Genomic DNA, 20,406 nt, shown 5'->3' with positions numbered 1-20,406 from the left:
TTTAAAAAAATAAAATCTGTAAATTATTTAGTAGTTATATTTTAAAATCATGACAGGGCATTTTTTTAAGTTTGTTACTTTATACAAGATCTATTTATATTATCTATTTATTTTATATTTTAAATTCAGATTCTGATCAGTGCAGAATATTTTCACAATTTTTTTCTTAAATTTTTTCAGCTGTATAATAGATAATAGAAATAGATCTTGTATAAAGTAACGAACTTTAAAAAATGTCTTATCTTGATGTTTTTAAAATACAACTACTAAATAACTTACAAATTTTATTTCTTTTCTCTATGTTGCTTCTTTACCTCAAATTATCCAAAAACATGATCCTAAAATTGCGTTAAATAAATTGTGTACTTATTAATGGATAGGAAAGAAAGATTAATAAGAAACTCGAGAATGACCGAGAAATGGAGACTCTTCAATGGTGACATTCTTGAATGTGTAAAAGATATAAATAAACAGAATACGATTTGCACGTGATGCTTACCTGAATAGCTTTTTTCGCTAATCTCGGTATAAGGTTCTCAGGGTAAACCTGATGAACACTGAAACTGGGTTGTTCCACGCATGCTTGTCGTCGAATTTCCTCCCATCTGTCTTCTCCGTAGACCTGCCGTATGTACTCGGACATATTCTCTAATATTAGGCCGTACATTTTTCCTAATTTTCTCTCGTTTCCTGTCGCAAAAGAGAAACACCCATTGAACGAAATTCGTCCAATTTAGCAATAAAATAATTAAATACGGTTAATTCCTTGCAGTAAAATTGGTTACAGAATCGCAGACATGGTTTTCATTCGAATCGCGGACGAATAAAAAAAACACTTTGCGGCAATTTATTCCCAACGTTTATTCCATCGAGCGATAGAACAAGCTTTTATTCGTTCAACGCGGAAACATAAATCGTATACAATTGAAATTCTAATTTTTCCTCATCTTTTATTCGTTGTTCGAAATTTATTATCCTAACGAGAATTTTTACCCCCCTTTACAGAAGTATTCGATATTAAATAATTACTGGAAACTCCTAGATTGTCTCCCAGCCTAGCCTAGTTATTTCTAGATTGTTAAAACTTTTCAATTTGGAAGAAAGTTCACGAGTGATTGTAATTACTCTTTAAATAAATGTGTCAAGTGGAATTTTCGAATATGTTTAATGGTTATATTGTTTATATATATTATTATTGTTTACAATTATCACTTGTGCCGGGCCTTATGGAATTGTTTGAATCGTGGAAAATTTAAAAATTCCATCCGAATATTTTTTTACTTCGGAGCAAAAATTTCTACGTGAATAAAATTCACAAAATTGACGATATAAAGTTTGTAATATTTTACCAGTTTGTATGAGTATAATGACGCAGCGTGCAATTAGAATGAAACGCTTGTCAGATATGAGCGCAGAACATATGATTTATTTTCGAAATGTTTTAAATTTCAAATCTGTCAACTTAATCTTCTTAAAATACTTGGTGCATCGTGTGCAGAAAGCAACAGATATTCGGGACAGAGATGTCTCCAACCGGGGAATTTTAAATTTTTAGAAAAAGACTGTTAAATTAATCGATCGATATTAATTTTTATTTTTACGGAATTCTGATCGCGAGGAATAATTTTATTTAATTGATACAAATGTAAACGTTGGTTTTTTGCAAAAGTTTTATTACACATGGTACAAAAATTGTTTTTCCGACGCTCGTAGATAAATTATATTATTTAATATTTTTTATTTGTTTTATGCTTTGTACAGGGTGTTCGGCCACCACTGGGAAAAATTTTAATGGGGGATTCTAGAGGCCAAAATAAGACGAAAATCAAGAATACCAATTTGTTGATGGCGGCTTCGTTGAAAAGTTATTAACAATTAAATTCAAAAATTTCAAATCGTTCTGGAAAAATTATTTTCGGTTGTGGGGATAAATTACAATCATTTTTGGTGAATAGACATACCCCCGAAATCCTAACCATTTTCGAGAAAAAAATTCGAGTAAATGCTGAAAGTTTTGGGTGAAAAAAAAGACTTTCGAATCGTCTTGGAAAAATTATTTTTAGTTGCAGGGGTCAATTGCAAGCATTTTTGGTCAACAGACATACCACCGAAATCCTACTCAGTTTCGAGAAAAAAATTCCTTACCGAAAATCTAATTTCTGGCCAGAAATGTCTGGCCGAATATTCATGCGAATCTTTAAAACGTCATAACTTCTGAACGGATTGGACGATTTTAATGTTTAAAAAAGCAAACGACGCGTATTTTAGTGTAGAATATGTATCAATTCGAAAAATATTAGAAAAGTTGTTCCTTAACCCCGTAAAGCAAGAAAAACCCTATAAAAATGGTCCAGTTTTCAAACAGCCATAACTGCTGTAATAGTGAATATAGCTGATTGAAATTTTGGGAGGAAGTAGAGTTCATGGATATCTATAGAAAAGTATTAGACAACTTTTCTGTAGAGCGTCAAACAAAATTATTAAAAATCAAAAACCAATTTGTAAGAAAATCTAATTAGGTGCCTAAATTTTTCGACGAAGAAAAAAATTTCAAATCGTTCTAAAAAAATTATTTTCGTTTGCAGGGGTTAATTACAATCATTTTTGGTGAATAGACATACCCCCGAAATCCTGCGCATTTTCGAGAAAAAAATTCACTACAGGCTGAACTTCAAACGTTAATAACTTTTTAACGAAGCCTCCATCAACAAATTGATATTCTTAATTTTCGTCTTATTTTGGCGTCTAGAATCCCTTATTAAAATTTTTCCCAGGTGTGGCCGAACACCCTGTATACTATTTGTCATAATAATTTTTACTTATTCCATGTTTATTCGGATCATTGTTACCGAAGATAAATAAATACTGTCACACTGTTTATTGGTTATTCGATAAAACGAACATTTATCGTCATTAAGCATTGACAATTTCAAGGATAATGCTGACAATACAGTTTTTTTCCTAATAATTCACATTTTCATTATTTAAAAATCTGTGCTGAACGGATCAAACAAAGTTCAATTAATGGGAACCACTAATGGGACTTTAATTGGTCAAAAGACTATACAATTTCATCGTTCAACTATTTATAGAAGACTTTCACAAGCTTCAGTATGAATTATTCCATTTGTATCGTTCATTTAATAATATAAAACTTCTCTAATAAATGGTGGTTGTACGATGTAATATTAGAAAATTAATTTTTATGTAATAAACAAAGACGTAATAAATAACACGAATTATTGCTTGTAGTATATTAATCAAATCTCTAATTATTATTGTCCATCGAAGCATGTTAGTGAACGGTCTCATCCTGAATGTTATATTTAAAAATAAGTATAAAATTACACAACACAAAGAATTAAACCTACAATCACCTATGAAGAACGAACGTACACCTACCGAATTTTTTTTCTCGAAAATGGATAGGATTTCGGAGGTATGTGTGTTCACCAAAAATGATTGTAATCGACTCTCGCAACCGAAAATAATTTTTTCAGAACGATTTGAAATTTTTTAATTTAATTTTTTAATAACTTTTTGACGAAGCCTCATTTTAGCCGAACACCTTGTATATTGCTGTTCTTAACGAAACTGCAAAATACTAGAACCGAATATTTCAAGAATTGTTATCACTATTTGTACCGTGATTCTATCTATATCTATTTCGACCAAAAGTTGTGGATATAATTGTGTTATTTTAAATAATCTATTATTAAGAAAAAAAACAAGTGAACTTAGAAAAGAGAGTTTGAGTAAAAATTTGGAAAGCTGTATTTGACACTTTTTATAGAAATAGTGTTGAATCGATATCCTGAATGGCTGAAACACTAAAACCAATTATTTCATAAATATAACTGTGTAATTTTAAATGTCATATTGTTAAGAATAGAGATGACTGAACTTAGAAAAGAGACTTCGAGTGAAAATTTGAAAAGCTGTCTTTCAACACTTTCTATAGAAATAGTGTTGAATCGATATCCTGAATGGTTGAAATACTAAAACCAATTATTTCATGAATATAATTGTGTAATTTTAAATATCATATTGTTAAGAAACAGAACAAGTGAACTTAGAAAAGAGACTTCGAGTGAAAATTAGAAAAGCTGTCTTTCAACACTTTCTATAGAAATAGTGTTGAATCGATATCCTGAATGGCTGAAACACTAAAACCAATTATTTCAAGAATTGTTATCACTATTTATACCGTAATTCTATCCATATCTATTTCGACCAAAAGGTGTGGATATAATTGTGTTATTTTAAATATCGTATTATTAAGAAAAAAAACAAGTGAACTTAGATAAGAGACATCGAGTGAAAATTAGAAAAGCTGTCTTTCAACACTTTCTATAGAAATAGTGTTGAATCGATATCCTGAATGGCTGAAATACTAAAACCAATTATTTCATGAATATAATTGTGTAATTTTAAATATCATATTGTTAAGAAACAGAACAAGTGAACTTAGAAAAGAGACTTCGAGTGAAAATTAGAAAAGCTGTCTTTCAACACTTTCTATAGAAATAGTGTTGAATCGATATCCTGAATGGCTGAAATACTAAAACCAATTATTTCATGAATATAATTGTGTAATTTTAAATATCGTATTATTAAGAAAAAAAACAAGTGAACTTAGATAAGAGACATCGAGTGAAAATTAGAAAAGCTGTCTTTCAACACTTTCTATAGAAATAGTGTTGAATCGATATCCTGAATGGCTGAAATACTAAAACCAATTATTTCATGAATATAATTGTGTAATTTTAAATATCATATTGTTAAGAAACAGAACAAGTGAACTTAGAAAAGAGACTTCGAGTGAAAATTAGAAAAGCTGTCTTTCAACACTTTCTATAGAAATAGTGTTGAATCGATATCCTGAATGGCTGAAACACTAAAACCAATTATTTCAAGAAATGTTATCACTATTTATACCGTAATTCTATCCATATCTATTTCGACCAAAAGGTGTGGATATAATCGTGTTATTTTAAATATCGTATTATTAAGAAAAAAAACAAGTGAACTTAGATAAGAGACTTCGAGTGAAAATTTGAAAAGCTGTCTTTCAACACTTTTTATAGAAATAGTGTTGACAACACTGAAACCAATTATTTCAAGAATTGTTATCACTATTTATACCGTAATTCTATCCATATCTATTTCGACCAAGAGGCACGGATATAATTCTGTTATTCTAAATAAATAAAAACTGTTTCGCGACACTTTCGACAAGAACAGCATCGAATCGATATCCCGGGTGACTGAAATTCGAATCTGGCACAGTGCGTTCAATTTTTTGAAACGCTTCGTCCGACCATTCGTGGCTGAAAACGACACGCGATAGTGCATAGTCGTAATTTATTCCGGATCGGATGTACATACTGTCTCGTCGACAACGAGTCTTTAGCATATACGACGAAAATAACCCAAGATCAAGGAGTTCGCGTTGGAACAATCTTTACCCGAACGTTACGCCAGGACTCGCGGACGATTTTTACCGGTTTCGGATGCTCGTCGCGTTTTTGGATTATGATGATTACTGACCCCGCGCACCAAAAGGACGAGGTCTTACCGACGTTTTTGCCTGAATTAAAATCAACCGTCCATATAAGTAAGTGCGCGGGTTATTATTAGACCGTTCACAATTTCGCTCACGTGTGTACCTTCACCGATGGATATACGCGGCTAGATTCGCCCACGGATGGAAAACGAGGCTTCAGCTTTGTAGGCTCAGTTTTCCAACTCCTTTTCGCCCTCCTGAATTCATTTTATCGTGTACTCGATTGGAACATTAATAAAAATTATTTGCTCGCGTAATCGAGTCGGTTCACGTCACGTACAAGATGGCGAAAATGGCAAAAATTCGAATAAAACGATGACCTTGAAATACGTTGTCAAAGTAAACCCATAAAAAAATGTCTGAAGGGTTTGTGAAATATCTCGCGACATATTGATTCTTCGAACGTGGTTCCCGAATTTCATTTCATTTTGTATATACCCATGAGCTCTACTTCAGAAAAAAGTTTCATTGAAATATGTTCAATGTTGTAGAAATTATGGCTGTTTGAAAATTGGACCATTTTTGGGGGATTTTTCTAACATTACGGGGTCAAGGTATAACTTTTCGTATATTTTAATAATTGCTACATATTCTACACTAAAATACGCGGCGTTTGGCTTTTTGAACATTAAAATCGTCCAATCCGTTCAGAAGTTATGACGTTTCAAAGATTCGCATGAAAGTTCGGGGTAACATTTCTGGCCAGAAATTAGATTTTCGGTAAGGAATTTTTTTCTCGAAACTGAGTAGGATTTCGGGGGTTTGTCTGTTGACCAAAATTGATTGTAGTTGACCCCCGCAACCGAAAATAATTTTTTCAGAGTGATTTGAAAATTTTTTTTTCATGGAAAAATTTAGACATCAAACCCCTGTCGATGTTCCTTAAAAATTCGTTTTTGATTTTTAACAATTTTGTTTGACGCTCTACAGAAAAGTTGTCTAATACTTTTCTATAGATATCCATGAACTCTACTTCCTCCCAAAATTTCAATCAGCTATATTCACTATTACAGCAGTTATGGCTGTTTGAAAACTGGACCATTTTTATAGGGTTTTTCTTGCTTTACGGGGTTAAGGAACAACTTTTCTAATATTTTTCGAATTGCTATATATTCTTCACCAAAATACGCGTAGTTTGCTTTTTTAAACATTAAAATCGTCCAATCCGTTCAGAAGTTATGACGTTTTAAAGATTCGCATGAAAATTCGGGGTAACATTTCGGTAAGGAATTTTTTTCTCGAAACTGAGTAGGATTTCGGGGGTATGTCTATTCACCAAAAATTATTATAATTGACCCCCGCAACCGAAAATAATTTTTCCAGAAAGATTTGAAAATTTCTTTTTCATCGAAAAATTTAGACAACCCCCTGTCGATGTTCCTTAAAAATTCGTTTTTGATTTTTAACAATTTTGTTTGACGCTCTACAGAAAAGTTGTCTAATATCTTTCTATAGATATCCATGAACTCTACTTCCTCCCAAAATTTCAATCAGCTATATTCACTATTACAGCAGTTATGGCTGTTTGAAAACTGGACCATTTTTATAGGGTTTTTCTTGCTTTACGGGGTTAAGGAACAACTTTTCTAATATTTTTCGAATTGCTACATATTCTTCACCAAAATACGCGTAGTTTGCTTTTTTAAACATTAAAATCGTCCAATCCGTTCAGAAGTTATGACGTTTTAAAGATTCGCATGAAAATTCGGGGTAACATTTCGGTAAGGAATTTTTTTCTCGAAACTGAGTAGGATTTCGGGGGTATGTCTGTTGACCAAAAATTATTGTAATTGACCCCCGCAACCGAAAATAATTTTTCCAGAAAGATTTGAAAATTTGTTTTTCATCGAAAAATTTAGACATCAACCCCCTGTCGGTTCCTTAAAAATTCGTTTTTGATTTTTAACAATTTTGTTTGACGCTCTACAGAAAAGTTGTCTAATACCTTTCTATAGATATCCATGAACTCTACTTCCTCCCAAAATTTCAATCGGCTATATTCACTATTACAGCAGTTATGGCTGTTTGAAAACTGGACCATTTTTATAGGGTTTTTCTTGCTTTACGGGGTTAAGGAACAACTTTTCTAATATTTTTCGAATTGCTACATATTCTTCGCCAAAATACGCGTAGTTTGCTTTTTTAAACATTAAAATCGTCCAATCCATTCAGAAGTTATGACGTTTTAAAGATTCGCATGAAAATTCGGGGTAACATTTCGGTAAGGAATTTTTTTCTCGAAACTGAGTAGGATTTCGGGGGTATGTCTATTCACCAAAAATTATTATAATTGACCCCCGCAACCGAAAATAATTTTTCCAGAAAGATTTGAAAATTTCTTTTTCATCGAAAAATTTAGACAACCCCCTGTCGATGTTCCTTAAAAATTCGTTTTTGATTTTTAACAATTTTGTTTGACGCTCTACTGAAAAGTTGTCTAATACTTTTCTATAGATATCCATGAACTCTACTTCCTCCCAAAATTTCAATCAGCTATATTCACTATTACAGCAGTTATGGCTGTTTGAAAACTGGACCATTTTTATAGGGTTTCTCTTGCTTTACGGGGTTAAGGACCAACTTTTCTAATATTTTTCGAATTGCTACATATTCTTCACCAAAATACGCGTAGTTTGCTTTTTTAAACATTAAAATCGTCCAATCCGTTCAGAAGTTATGACGTTTTAAAGATTCGCATGAAAATTCGGAGTAACATTTCGGTAAGGAATTTTTTTCTCGAAACTGAGTAGGATTTCGGGGGTATGTCTGTTGACCAAAAATGATTGTAATTAACCCCCACAACTAAAAATAATTTTTTCTGAGTGATTTGATACGTTTAATTTCGCCAAAAATTTTAGGCATTTACACCCTGACGAATTTAATACCAAGAATTTGTAACGTGTCAGACTGATCATTGTACGGCAAAGGGTTAATAACATTGTCCATGTTCATAAACATTACAAAATCAGAAATTTTTCAAAATCTCGTACAGAGTAATATGTTTTAGGAAAATCGTGTAATTTTAAAGTTTACGTGAAAGGGTTAGGGCGAAGTGACTAATTCTACCTTAGGAAGAGTGAAAGTGACGGATTCATACCTGAAACATCGGCTAAACGACAGGGTGGTAACAAGAAAATAACGTGGCGTTCATCCGCTGTCATAGTATCGTTAACGATTAGCACAAGGATCGGGGGAGAATAGTCCTGCGACGCAGTGTTAGTGGCATTCGAACAACAGAGCCTGCGTAGCTCTTAGCGTTCATGTTGAACCCGTTGTTGTTCGTGGTCACCAGCACCAGACGAGAGAAAGATGAATGAAAAACAATCGCACTCACGTTTCGTACGCGTATCCGGGAGGAATTACAGGATTGTCGTCAGCACAACGGCGATGATCACACGAATTTCGTAATACCATCGGATGCTGATCCGCATGCTAAATCTCTAACGATCGGCGGATTCGAAAGCACGCATATCTCGCAGCCGCATCTGCAACTTCTATTTATACGATCGGCTAGGCGGGCGACCGTGGAGTCACTAGAAAAATATCCTGAAATAAACACCCCTCTCCCCGAATTAACGATTTTCCTCTAACGACCACTGTAACGAGCCACCAGTTCGATAAGCGAAACCACTATTCCACGGCTGAATTAACCAATAAGCGAAATAATCACGTGCTTAGGGTCACCACAGAGTCTTTCTTCCACTGTCGAATCCAAACGATGCGATCCAACATCCACGAATATCGGAAAATATTACTAATTGGGGTTGTTCGAAAAGTCCGTTCTCTTTCTCTTCGTGAAATGGAACAATTTTCTTATAATAAATATTTTATCGAATTATACGAAACGGGAAACTCTGCAACGCATCCTCCATTTTCGAGAAGTCTTTATACGCGTCATTGTGCGAATACAATTCTGAGATTCTTCCTGTTACTTGGATCTCCGTTATTTTTAACGCTAGATTTACGAGCATTTATTGCACATAGTTTTATTAAAACCCATTGACGTTTACATTAACGTGTGGTTTCTCTTTTAATTAGGATATACAGGGTGTTACGCATTTTCCCGATAGTTATATTTTCTTATTTTCTATAACGTATTTCAAAGTCATCAACATCGGAGTTGTGGCACCATAAAGTAAATAATCACTATAAATTCAATGCATCCGGAAATCTGAATGTTGTATTATTTGCTACAATATAAGAAAGCAAAATATGTCGAGAATACAGCTTCCGATTTTCCATATTTGACGGGACACCAAAGAAATACAATTGCACAGAATCGAATGGAATTTTTTGCAAATAACCCTTGAAGTGTCAGCTTGCAAAATATACAATGAGAATACGACTTAGAATTAAGTTTCGCGAGTTAAAAACACAATTAACGTCTCTGGTGGTAAGAAAACGAAATTACTTTCCGAACAACCCAATATAATGCAGGCTTTTCTAATAACAGTGGTAGAACTGTCGATTTTTATAGCAGACATATTTTTTATTCGATTGTTCGAGTCAGACGACGTTTCTATTCGGTTTTACGAGTCTTCTTGAAGGACAGTAGTTCAACTTGAAATTATTCAAATTTAATATCAAAATTCTTGTTCGATTTCAACAGAAATATTCCAAGTCAGCAACTAAATCTAGTGCAAGAAACGAAACCAGCAATTGCAATCCAAAATCGAGAAATATAATAAAATATTACTACGAGCTTTTCTAATAACAATGATAGAACTTTCGATTTTTATAGCAGACATATGTTTTATTCTGTTTTACGAGTCTTCCTGAAGGACAGTAGTTCAACTTGAAATTATTCAAATTTATTATCAAAATTCTTGTTCGATTTCAACAGAAATATTCCAAGTCAGCAACTAAATCTAGTGCAAGAAGCGAAACCAGCAATTGCAATCCAAAATCCAGGAATATAATAAGATATTACTACGAGCATTTCTAATAACAGTGATAGAACTTTCGATTTTTATAGCAGACATATGTTTTATTCTGTTATTTCGAGTCTTCCTGAAGGACAGTAGTTCAACTTGAAATTATTCAAATTTAATATCAAAATTCTTGTTCGATTTCAACAGAAATATTCCAAGTCAGCAACTAAATTTAGTGCAAGAAGCGAAACCAGCAGTTGCAATCCAAAATCGAGGAATATAATAAAATATTACTACGAGCTTTTCTAATAACAGTGATAGAACTTTCGATTTATATAGCAGACATATGTTTTATTCTGTTATTTCGAGTCTTCCTGAAGGACAGTAGTTCAACTTGAAATTATTCAAATTTATTATCAAAATTCTTGTTCGATTTCAACAAAAATATTCCAAGTAACTAAATCTAGTGCAAGAAACGAAACCAGCAGTTGCAATCCAAAATCCAGGAATATAATAAAATATTACTACGAGCTTTTCTAATAACAGTGATAGAACTTTCGATTTTTATAGCAGACATATTTTTATTCTGTTTTACGAGTCTTCCTGAAGGACAGTTGTTCTCCAAATTATTCCAATTTACTGTAAAAATTCTTTACAGTCTACAGAAATATTCCAAGTCAATAAGCGAAAACGGTGCTGTAAGGTACAGTATCACTGAGAATTAGGCATTAGTAGTCAAATTTTGTGCAAAGTCTTGGGTCTTCATCCTCAGAAGATTGCTGACCATCGTATCCGTCGTGAATTTGCAGATTAGTTTGCTGCAAAGTAAATCGAAACTGATCCTAATTCTATCAAACAAATCATCTTGAGTGACGAAGCTCGCTTTTGTGTCGATAGCTAAAGAAATTGTCGAATCTGGAGAGATCTTCGATCGCAAAGAGTAACCGTGGTGTGGTATTTTGGCTGATGGAGTCATTTTTTTCAAAATGGAGGTGTGTGATTGTTACCGACGACCGTTAACCATTCGATGATTTCTTCTTCGACGCGAAACTATTGTTTCATGGGGATACTAAGTTCGATGATTTGATTATTTCGAGAAATCGAGCCGTCGACTAACTGTTAAGATTTGCGACTCGATACCATTAAACTTTCTGGCTTTTCCTTTTTTCTGGGGCCATTTTTAAGACTTTTGTTTATTCGAACAAACCACAAACTTTTGTCGATCATAGAGCAAATATCCTCCGTGTTGTCGATCAGATGCAACCTGATTTATGTCCCACAGTCATCAAAAATTAGGTTTGTCATTTGAATGCTGTATTGTCATCGAACCGTACATCGAAATAAAACAACGAGCGCCAGATTTTCATTTTATTTCGATTCATAAATTATTTTTTCCTACTGGAAAGAATTTAGATTAAATTAGGTATTAGGTGTATACAAAATTTTTGTTTTAAATTATACGTTATCGTGTATAAAAAGGACGCAGTTGCATTGTGTAAAAATGAATAAAAATACATTTACTTTGTCTCATAACATTTTTTCATTTTTCTAACCGTTTCAGAAATATAGCTCGTCCCATTTGCCTACAATAAAAGTGGCCTGTGGCGGGTGATTTTCCAAGAAAATGGCGGTTGCGAACGTATTATCCCAGGTAACGATATTTTATCTGCTTTCATTTAAATACATTCAAGAAATAATCAGTTTTATTGCACGGCTTTCAAAATAATCGTGAAAATTTTACCAAACCATTAGCGATCGACGCGCTAATTAAACCGCACATTGTGTTTTATCGCAATTGACGGTTAAATAATAAATACCATAATCGACTTTATTTGTTAATCTACTCGCAGAGGATTCGAACCTTTTTCGTTTTGGTTCGACTCTGCTCGAAAATACAGCGTCACTTAAAATTGTACACCTAGCAATTCAGCCGATTTTCATTAATAAATCTTGGAATGTGAGGTAAATAGCGTTGGAAATTTAATATTTATGTGAATAAATTAAAAAATAATTTAAATATAATTTTTACGTGGTTCAAAGTTGGCTATCGAATAACTACTCTAAAGTTCTTGAAACACCTCCTCAATTATCTGGCATTAACGTAATAGAACATTTGTAACTACATAATAAGATTACATAATATTACAAATAAAGAAACTTTCAGAAAAACTTTAGAAAAATTTAGTTAAATCAATTAACTAAGTGTTAAACAAAGAAGCATTGAACTATATACTTGCATCTATATTAGTAGTTATTTACTATGAATTTTACAATTGCTTAAAAATCGTGTTACCCATGAAAAAGAAGCCTTGAACTACATATATACCTGTATCTATATTTTAATCATTTACCGTGAATTTTACAATTGCTTAAAAATCATGTCACCTATACATGGACGACGTTGCAGTCAATGTATTAAACAATGGAAAATTGAACTATATACCTGTATTTGTATTTTAGTAATTTATCGTGAATTTTATATTGCTTAAAAATCAAATCGCCCATATATGAATGACATGGCAGTCGATGGGTTAAACAAAGAAAAATTGAACTATATACCTGTATTTGTATTTTAGTCATTTACTATGAATTTTACAATTGCTTAAAAATCATGTTACCCATGAAAAAGAAGCCTTGAACTACATATATACCTGTATCTATATTTTAATCATTTACCGTGAATTATACAATTGCTTAAAAATCATGTCACCTATACATGGACGACGTTGCAGTCAATGTATTAAACAATGGAAAATTGAACTATATACCTGTATTTGTATTTTAGTAATTTATTGTGAATTTTATATTGCTTAAAAATCAAATCACCCATATATGAATGACATGGCAGTCCATGGGTTAAACAAAGAAAAATTGAACTATATACCTGTATTTGTATTTTAGTAATTTACTATGAATTTTACAATTGCTTAAAAATCGTGTTACCCATGAAAAAGAAGCCTTGAACTACATATATACCTGTATCTATATTTTAGTCATTTACCGTGAATTATACAATTGCTTAAAAATCATGTCACCTATACATGGACGACGTTGCAGTCAATGTATTAAACAATGGAAAATTGAACTATATACCTGTATTTGTATTTTAGTAATTTATTGTGAATTTTATATTGCTTAAAAATCAAATCACCCATATATGAATGACATGGCAGTCGATGGGTTAAACAAAGAAAAATTGAACTATATACCTGTATTTGTATTTTAGTCATTTACTATGAATTTTACAATTGCGTAAAAATCGTGTTACCCATGAAAAAGAAGCCTTGAACTACATATATACCTGTATCTATATTTTAGTCATTTACCGTGAATTATACAATTGCTTAAAAATCATGTCACCTATACATGGACGACGTTGCAGTCAATGTATTAAACAATGGAAAATTGAACTATATACCTGTATTTGTATTTTAGTAATTTATTGTGAATTTTATATTGCTTAAAAATCAAATCACCCATATATGAATGACATGGCAGTCGATGGGTTAAACAAAGAAAAATTGAACTATATACCTGTATTTGTATTTTAGTCATTTACTATGAATTTTACAATTGCTTAAAAATCGTGTTACCCATGAAAGAGAAGCCTTGAACTACATATATACCTGTATCTATATTTTAATCATTTACCGTGAATTATACAATTGCTTAAAAATCATGTCACCTATACATGGACGACGTTGCAGTCAATGTATTAAACAATGGAAAATTGAACTATATACCTGTATTTGTATTTTAGTAATTTATTGTGAATTTTATATTGCTTAAAAATCAAATCACCCATATATGAATGACATGGCAGTCCATGGGTTAAACAAAGAAAAATTGAACTATATACCTGTATTTGTATTTTAGTAATTTACTATGAATTTTACAATTGCTTAAAAATCGTGTTACCCATGAAAAAGAAGCCTTGAACTACATATATACCTGTATCTATATTTTAGTCATTTACCGTGAATTATACAATTGCTTAAAAATCATGTCACCTATACATGGACGACGTTGCAGTCAATGTATTAAACAATGGAAAATTGAACTATATACCTGTATTTGTATTTTAGTAATTTATTGTGAATTTTATATTGCTTAAAAATCAAATCACCCATATATGAATGACATGGCAGTCGATGGGTTAAACAAAGAAAAATTGAACTATATACCTGTATTTGTATTTTAGTCATTTACTATGAATTTTACAATTGCGTAAAAATCGTGTTACCCATGAAAAAGAAGCCTTGAACTACATATATACCTGTATCTATATTTTAGTCATTTACCGTGAATTATACAATTGCTTAAAAATCATGTCACCTATACATGGACGACGTTGCAGTCAATGTATTAAACAATGGAAAATTGAACTATATACCTGTATTTGTATTTTAGTAATTTATTGTGAATTTTATATTGCTTAAAAATCAAATCACCCATATATGAATGACATGGCAGTCGATGGGTTAAACAAAGAAAAATTGAACTATATACCTGTATTTGTATTTTAGTCATTTACTATGAATTTTACAATTGCTTAAAAATCGTGTTACCCATGAAAGAGAAGCCTTGAACTACATATATACCTGTATCTATATTTTAATCATTTACCGTGATTTTTACAATTGCTTAAAAATCATGTCACCCTTACATGGACGACGTTGCAGTCAATGCATCAAACAATGGAAGATTGAACTATATACCTGTATTTGTATTTTAGTAATTTATTGTGAATTTTATATTGCTTAAAAATCAAATCACCCATATATGAATGACATGGCAGTCGATGGGTTAAACAAAGAAAAATTGAACTATATACCTGTATTTGTATTTTAGTAATTTATTGTGAATTTTATATTGCTTAAAAATCAAATCGCCCATATATGAATGACATGGCAGTCGATGGGTTAAACAAAGAAAAATTGAACTATATACCTGTATTTGTATTTTAGTCATTTACTATGAATTTTACAATTGCTTAAAAATCGTGTTACCCGTGAAAAAGAATCTTTGAACTACTATATACCTGTATCTATATTTTAATCATTTACCATGAATTATACAATTGCTTGAAAATCATGTCACCCTTACATGGACGACGTTGCAGTCAATGCATCAAACAAAGAAGGATTTAACTATATACCTGTATCGTATTTTAGTCGTTTACCATGAATATTACAATTCATAAATAAGAATATTAGGTGTACGATTTTAAGTAACCAGTCGCTATACTTATTTCTCGTTATTATAGAGGGTTCGATGGAACCAGTGCTCGGGATTCGAACCTGCTTGTAGGTCGCTTGATTCCATCGGTAGGTCGTTGACGGGCGCGTTTACGTTCGAAACGGAACGAAATCGGTACCCCCTTCGGCGCTAATGATAAATAATTACCGGTGAAGGGCGGGCTTCCAGAACGATTCGTCCAATAATAACGGCAATGTCACTTCACTTGCGTCACTCGTTAGCGGAAGTTGCGACCGGATGGACGCACCGGGCGCGTTCGCGCGCACTGCAACCGAATCCTCGGGAACGTCAGTAAAATTTCGATGACACCTCGAGGCGAACAGACAGCCACGAAGGGGGGCCGTTGTTAGAGCACCGCGTTACCACATTTCGCGAAACCGTCGAATCACGTGTCCTGCGAGCCAGTGTCGTCTACGGAATAGTCGCTCGACCAGGATCTCCCTCTTCTTCCGTCTTATCCTGCTCATCCCCCGTGCCCTGCCATCATCCATCCCTCCCTTCGCTCGTCGTCCCGGAGTCGTTCGCAGCGACGTCACGAGACGCGGATCTCGTTGATTTTCGAAAATATCGCCCGCCCTTTCTCGTAAACGATGTCGCGAGCAAACGCGTAGAAAAGATCGAATATAGAGGGTGCTCGACCACCCTTGGGAAAAATTTTAATGGGAGATTCTAGAGACCAAAATAAAATGAAAATTAAGAATATCAATTTCTTGACTGAGGCTTCGTTAAAAAGTTATTAAGAAATTAAATTAAAAAATTTCAAATCGTTCTGGAAAAATTATTTTCAGTTGTAGGGGTCCATTACAATCATTTTTTGTCATTATACATACCCTTGAAATCCTAACTATTTTCAAGAAAAAAAATTCATTATCGAAAATATAATTTCAAGCCAGAAATGTCACTTGAAAATTTCTTGTATATCTTTAAAACGTCATAACTTCTGAACGGATTGGACGATTTTAATGTTTGAAAAAGCAAACTACGCGTATTTTCATGGAGAATGTGTAGAAATTCCAAAAATATTCGAAAAGTTGGTCCTTGACCTCGCAAAATGAGAAAAACCCCATAAAAATGGTCCAATTTTCAAACAGCCATAACTCCTACAATTGTGAATATATTTCAATGAAACTTTTTTCTGAAGTAGAGCCCATAGGTACCTACAAAAAAGTACTAAACAAAATTTCCGTAGGACGTCAAACAAAATTACTAAAAGTCAAAAACTACGCTTTAAGAAAAATCGACAAAGGGGTGCCTAAATTTTTCGACGAAAAAATAAATTTCAAATCGTTCTAAAAAAAATATTTTTGACTGTAGGGGTCAATTACGATCATTTTTGGTGAAGAGTCATACCCCTAAAATCCTACCCACTTTCTAGAAAAAAATTCAAGAATGTGTCAAATTTTTCGATGGAAAAAAAAAAATTTCAAATTGTTCTAAAAAAATTATTTTCAGTGGCGGGGGTCAATTGCGACCATTTTCGGTCAATAGACATACCCCCGAAATCCTGCGTATTTTCGAGAAAAAAATTCAGTACGAATGGAACTTTAAACCTTAATAACTTTTTAACGAAGAATGAATATACATAAATATGTATTCTTGACTAAGGTATCTTGAACTACAATGAAACGTTTCTAGAGGGTGTCCCGTAACATGTGGGATCCACTTCATGACCAGATTCTACACATGAAAACAATAAAAAAAATTGATATAAACGTACGTCATATTCGACCTTGTTTTCGAGTTACGGCGAGTTTCTTCTTTAACGTGCCGCATTTGCTCATCTTTGCAACAAATGTTCGAAATGGACTCGTTGCATTTGAACACAGGCCTGGAGACGTTTTTACCATTGTCTGTTTTACTCTTTCCATTTGTCCAGGAATTGTTCGAATTTCATGGAAGCCTTCTACAATTCTTTCGCGTAGCATTCCGACATTATTGATACATTTGTTGCGAAGAGATAGGTTGCGAGCAAATAAAGAGCAATTAAAGAAGAAACTCGCCATAACTCGAAAACAAGATCGAATAGGATGTTTGTGCGAACTTTATTTTATTCGTGTGTAGAATCTAGTCCTGAAGTAGGTCCCACACGCTACGGAACACCCTGTAGAGACATTTAATTAATTGTAGTTCAAGATACCTTAGTCAAGAATACATATTTATGTGTATGTATTCTTGATTTCATAATTTATACAAGGTGTCCCAGCATCGTTGGTATAAGCAGAAAGGGAGTGATTGAAAAAAAAAGCAAATCGAATATAAAGAATAAAATTTTTTGAAAAATTTCAGCAGCTACCCTCTATCGATTTTTCTTAAAAATTCGTTTTTTAATTTTTAATAATTTTGTTTGACATCCTACAGAAAAGTTGTCTAATACTTTTTTGTAGGTACTTATGGGCTCTACTTCAGAAAAAAGTTTCATTGAAATATATTTACTATTATAGGCGTTATGGCTGTTTGAAAATTGAACCATTTTTATGGGGTTTTTCCCATTTTGCGGAATCAAGGACCAACTTTTCGAATATTTTTAGAATTTCTACATATTCTACACTAAAATACGTGTCGTTTGCTTTTTTGAACATTAAAATCCGTCAATCCGTTCAAAAGTTATGACGTTTTAAAGATACGCATCAAATATTAAGCAAACATTTCTGGCCAGAAATTATATTTTCGGTGAGGAATTTTTTTCTCGAAACTGAGTAGGATTTCGGGGGTATGTCGGTTGACCAAAAATGCTTGTAATTGACCCCCGCAACTGAAAATAATTTTTCCAGAACGATTTGAAATTTTTTTTCCCGTCGAAAAATTTAAGCACCTACACTCCTGTCGATTTTTTTAAAAATTAGTTTCTCATTTTTGATAATTTTATTTGATGCCCTACAGAAAAGTTGTCTAATACTTTTTTGTAGGTACCCATGAGTTCTACTTCAGAAAAAAGTTTCGTTGAAATATATTCACTATCGTAGGAGTTATGGCTGTTTGAAAATTGGACCATTTTTATGGGGTTTTTCTCATTTTACGGGGTCAAGGAACAACTTTTCGGTTATTTTTGCGATTCGTGCATATTCTCCATCAAAATACGCGTAGTTTGCTTTTTTAAACATTAAAATCGTCCAATCCGTTCAGAAGTTATGATGTTTTAAAGATTCGCATGAAAATTCGGGGCAGACATTTCTGGCCAGAAATTAGATTTTCGGTAAAGAATTTTTTTCTCGAAACTGAGTAGGATTTCGGAGGTATGTATAATGACCAAAAATGATTGTAATTGCCCACTGTAACTAAATATAATTTTTTTAGTATGATTTGAAATTTTTTAATTTCGTCTAAAAATTTCAGTATTTACTCGAATTTTTTTTTCGAAAATGGGCAGGATTTCAGGGGTATGTCTATCGACCAAAAATGATTGTAATTCAGCCCCGTAACCAAAAATAATTTTTCCAGAAAGATTTGAAATTGTTGAATTCAATTGTTAATAACTTTTTAACGAAGCCTCCATCAACAAATTGGTATTCTTAATTTTCGTCTTATTTTGGCCTCTAGAATCTCCCATTAAAATTTTTCCACAGGGGTTGCTGAACACCCTGTATATCTGCAAAATCTCAGTACAAAACAGCCTACCTACCATTCAAAAAAAAAAATCACAAAAAGGCCGAGAAAATGACAGTCTAGGCAACAATATCCCCTTAAGTTTTAGTAGAAAACTCGGGACGATCAAATATTTTTATCGCTACAGCCTAATAGCAAACAACGAAGACCAATCCAATGATATTTAATAAAATCCAATATACGTATAATAAGATCTAAAATGAAAAAGTGAACTGAGATGGAAAAAAGAAACCTTTCCAACGAAAGGTTTGCGTTTCGTTTCGACTTTAATGCGTCGAGTTTGGGTAAACATTATTCCAGTATCGGAGAGAGAACGAATAGTCGTAATAACTTGATTTAAAAAATATTTTACTTCTTCTTCTGGCGAATTCTGACGCACCGAGAATAATGAGGAAAACGATCTCCGGTGCCCAGCGATAAAAAATTCGCATTGCGTTCGAGGAAACTTTTCTTGCGACATTATCCCAGAATTTAGAAAAGGAATTCGCGTCTTTTTAAATTGCCGCCGCTTCCGGGGAATTCTTGAAAGCGTATCGACGATAAAAATTGAAGTTTTTTAAATTAAAAACTCTGCGATATGTTAGCTCCTATTAAAGTTTCTCGTTATCAATTTTATATTTAATTTAGCTTTTTTTATTCGACAGATTCTTTTCCTTCCTTCGCCAACACTATTGACACAGAATATCAAACAAGTTTTTATTTGCTTACCAAATGCTTTACAGATGCACCTGATGCACATTCGGAATTTAATTTTTGCAAAACGAATTACTTAGGAGACATTTTTACTCCAAATATTGAGGCACACAACGTGGAAAGAAAACTTCCCTCATATGGAAGTTTCTATAAATACGAGTTCGAAACAAGTTGGGAACATCTGTCCCCGCTGAACAATACCTACCATAAGCTGCAATCGCTGGATACCGAAAATAAACTAACATTTTGCCTACGTAAATATCTCGTGTAACGAATAAGAGATAAACAACTGTTTATTCATTAATGGTTGAATGAAAATTAAAATTTCAATTAGAGATATTCTATCGCATGTTAAAGGAACTAAAACTTATCCGAATTTTTATACGACTCTACGTTTAATTTTTACATTATTTT

General features: G+C 32.8%; 1 protein-coding gene across 3 annotated transcripts in view; it reads right to left on the bottom strand.

The window, feature by feature from the left end:
* Gyc88e (Guanylyl cyclase at 88E) overlaps positions 1 to 20,406 on the bottom strand; it is a 57,314-nt gene that overhangs the window by 23,398 nt on the left and 13,510 nt on the right. For all 3 annotated transcript variants that reach the window (XM_076769643.1, XM_076769645.1, XM_076769644.1), the window contains one exon: positions 500 to 690. In XM_076769643.1, the coding sequence (XP_076625758.1) occupies positions 500 to 667 (168 nt within the window). In that variant the 5' untranslated portion in view covers positions 668 to 690. The remainder of the gene's footprint in view (positions 1 to 499; positions 691 to 20,406) is intronic.

Source organism: Colletes latitarsis, chromosome 7, assembly GCF_051014445.1.
Source record: "Colletes latitarsis isolate SP2378_abdomen chromosome 7, iyColLati1, whole genome shotgun sequence".
Classification (NCBI taxonomy): domain Eukaryota; kingdom Metazoa; phylum Arthropoda; class Insecta; order Hymenoptera; family Colletidae; genus Colletes; species Colletes latitarsis.
This window is presented reverse-complemented; position numbering and strand designations above follow the sequence as displayed.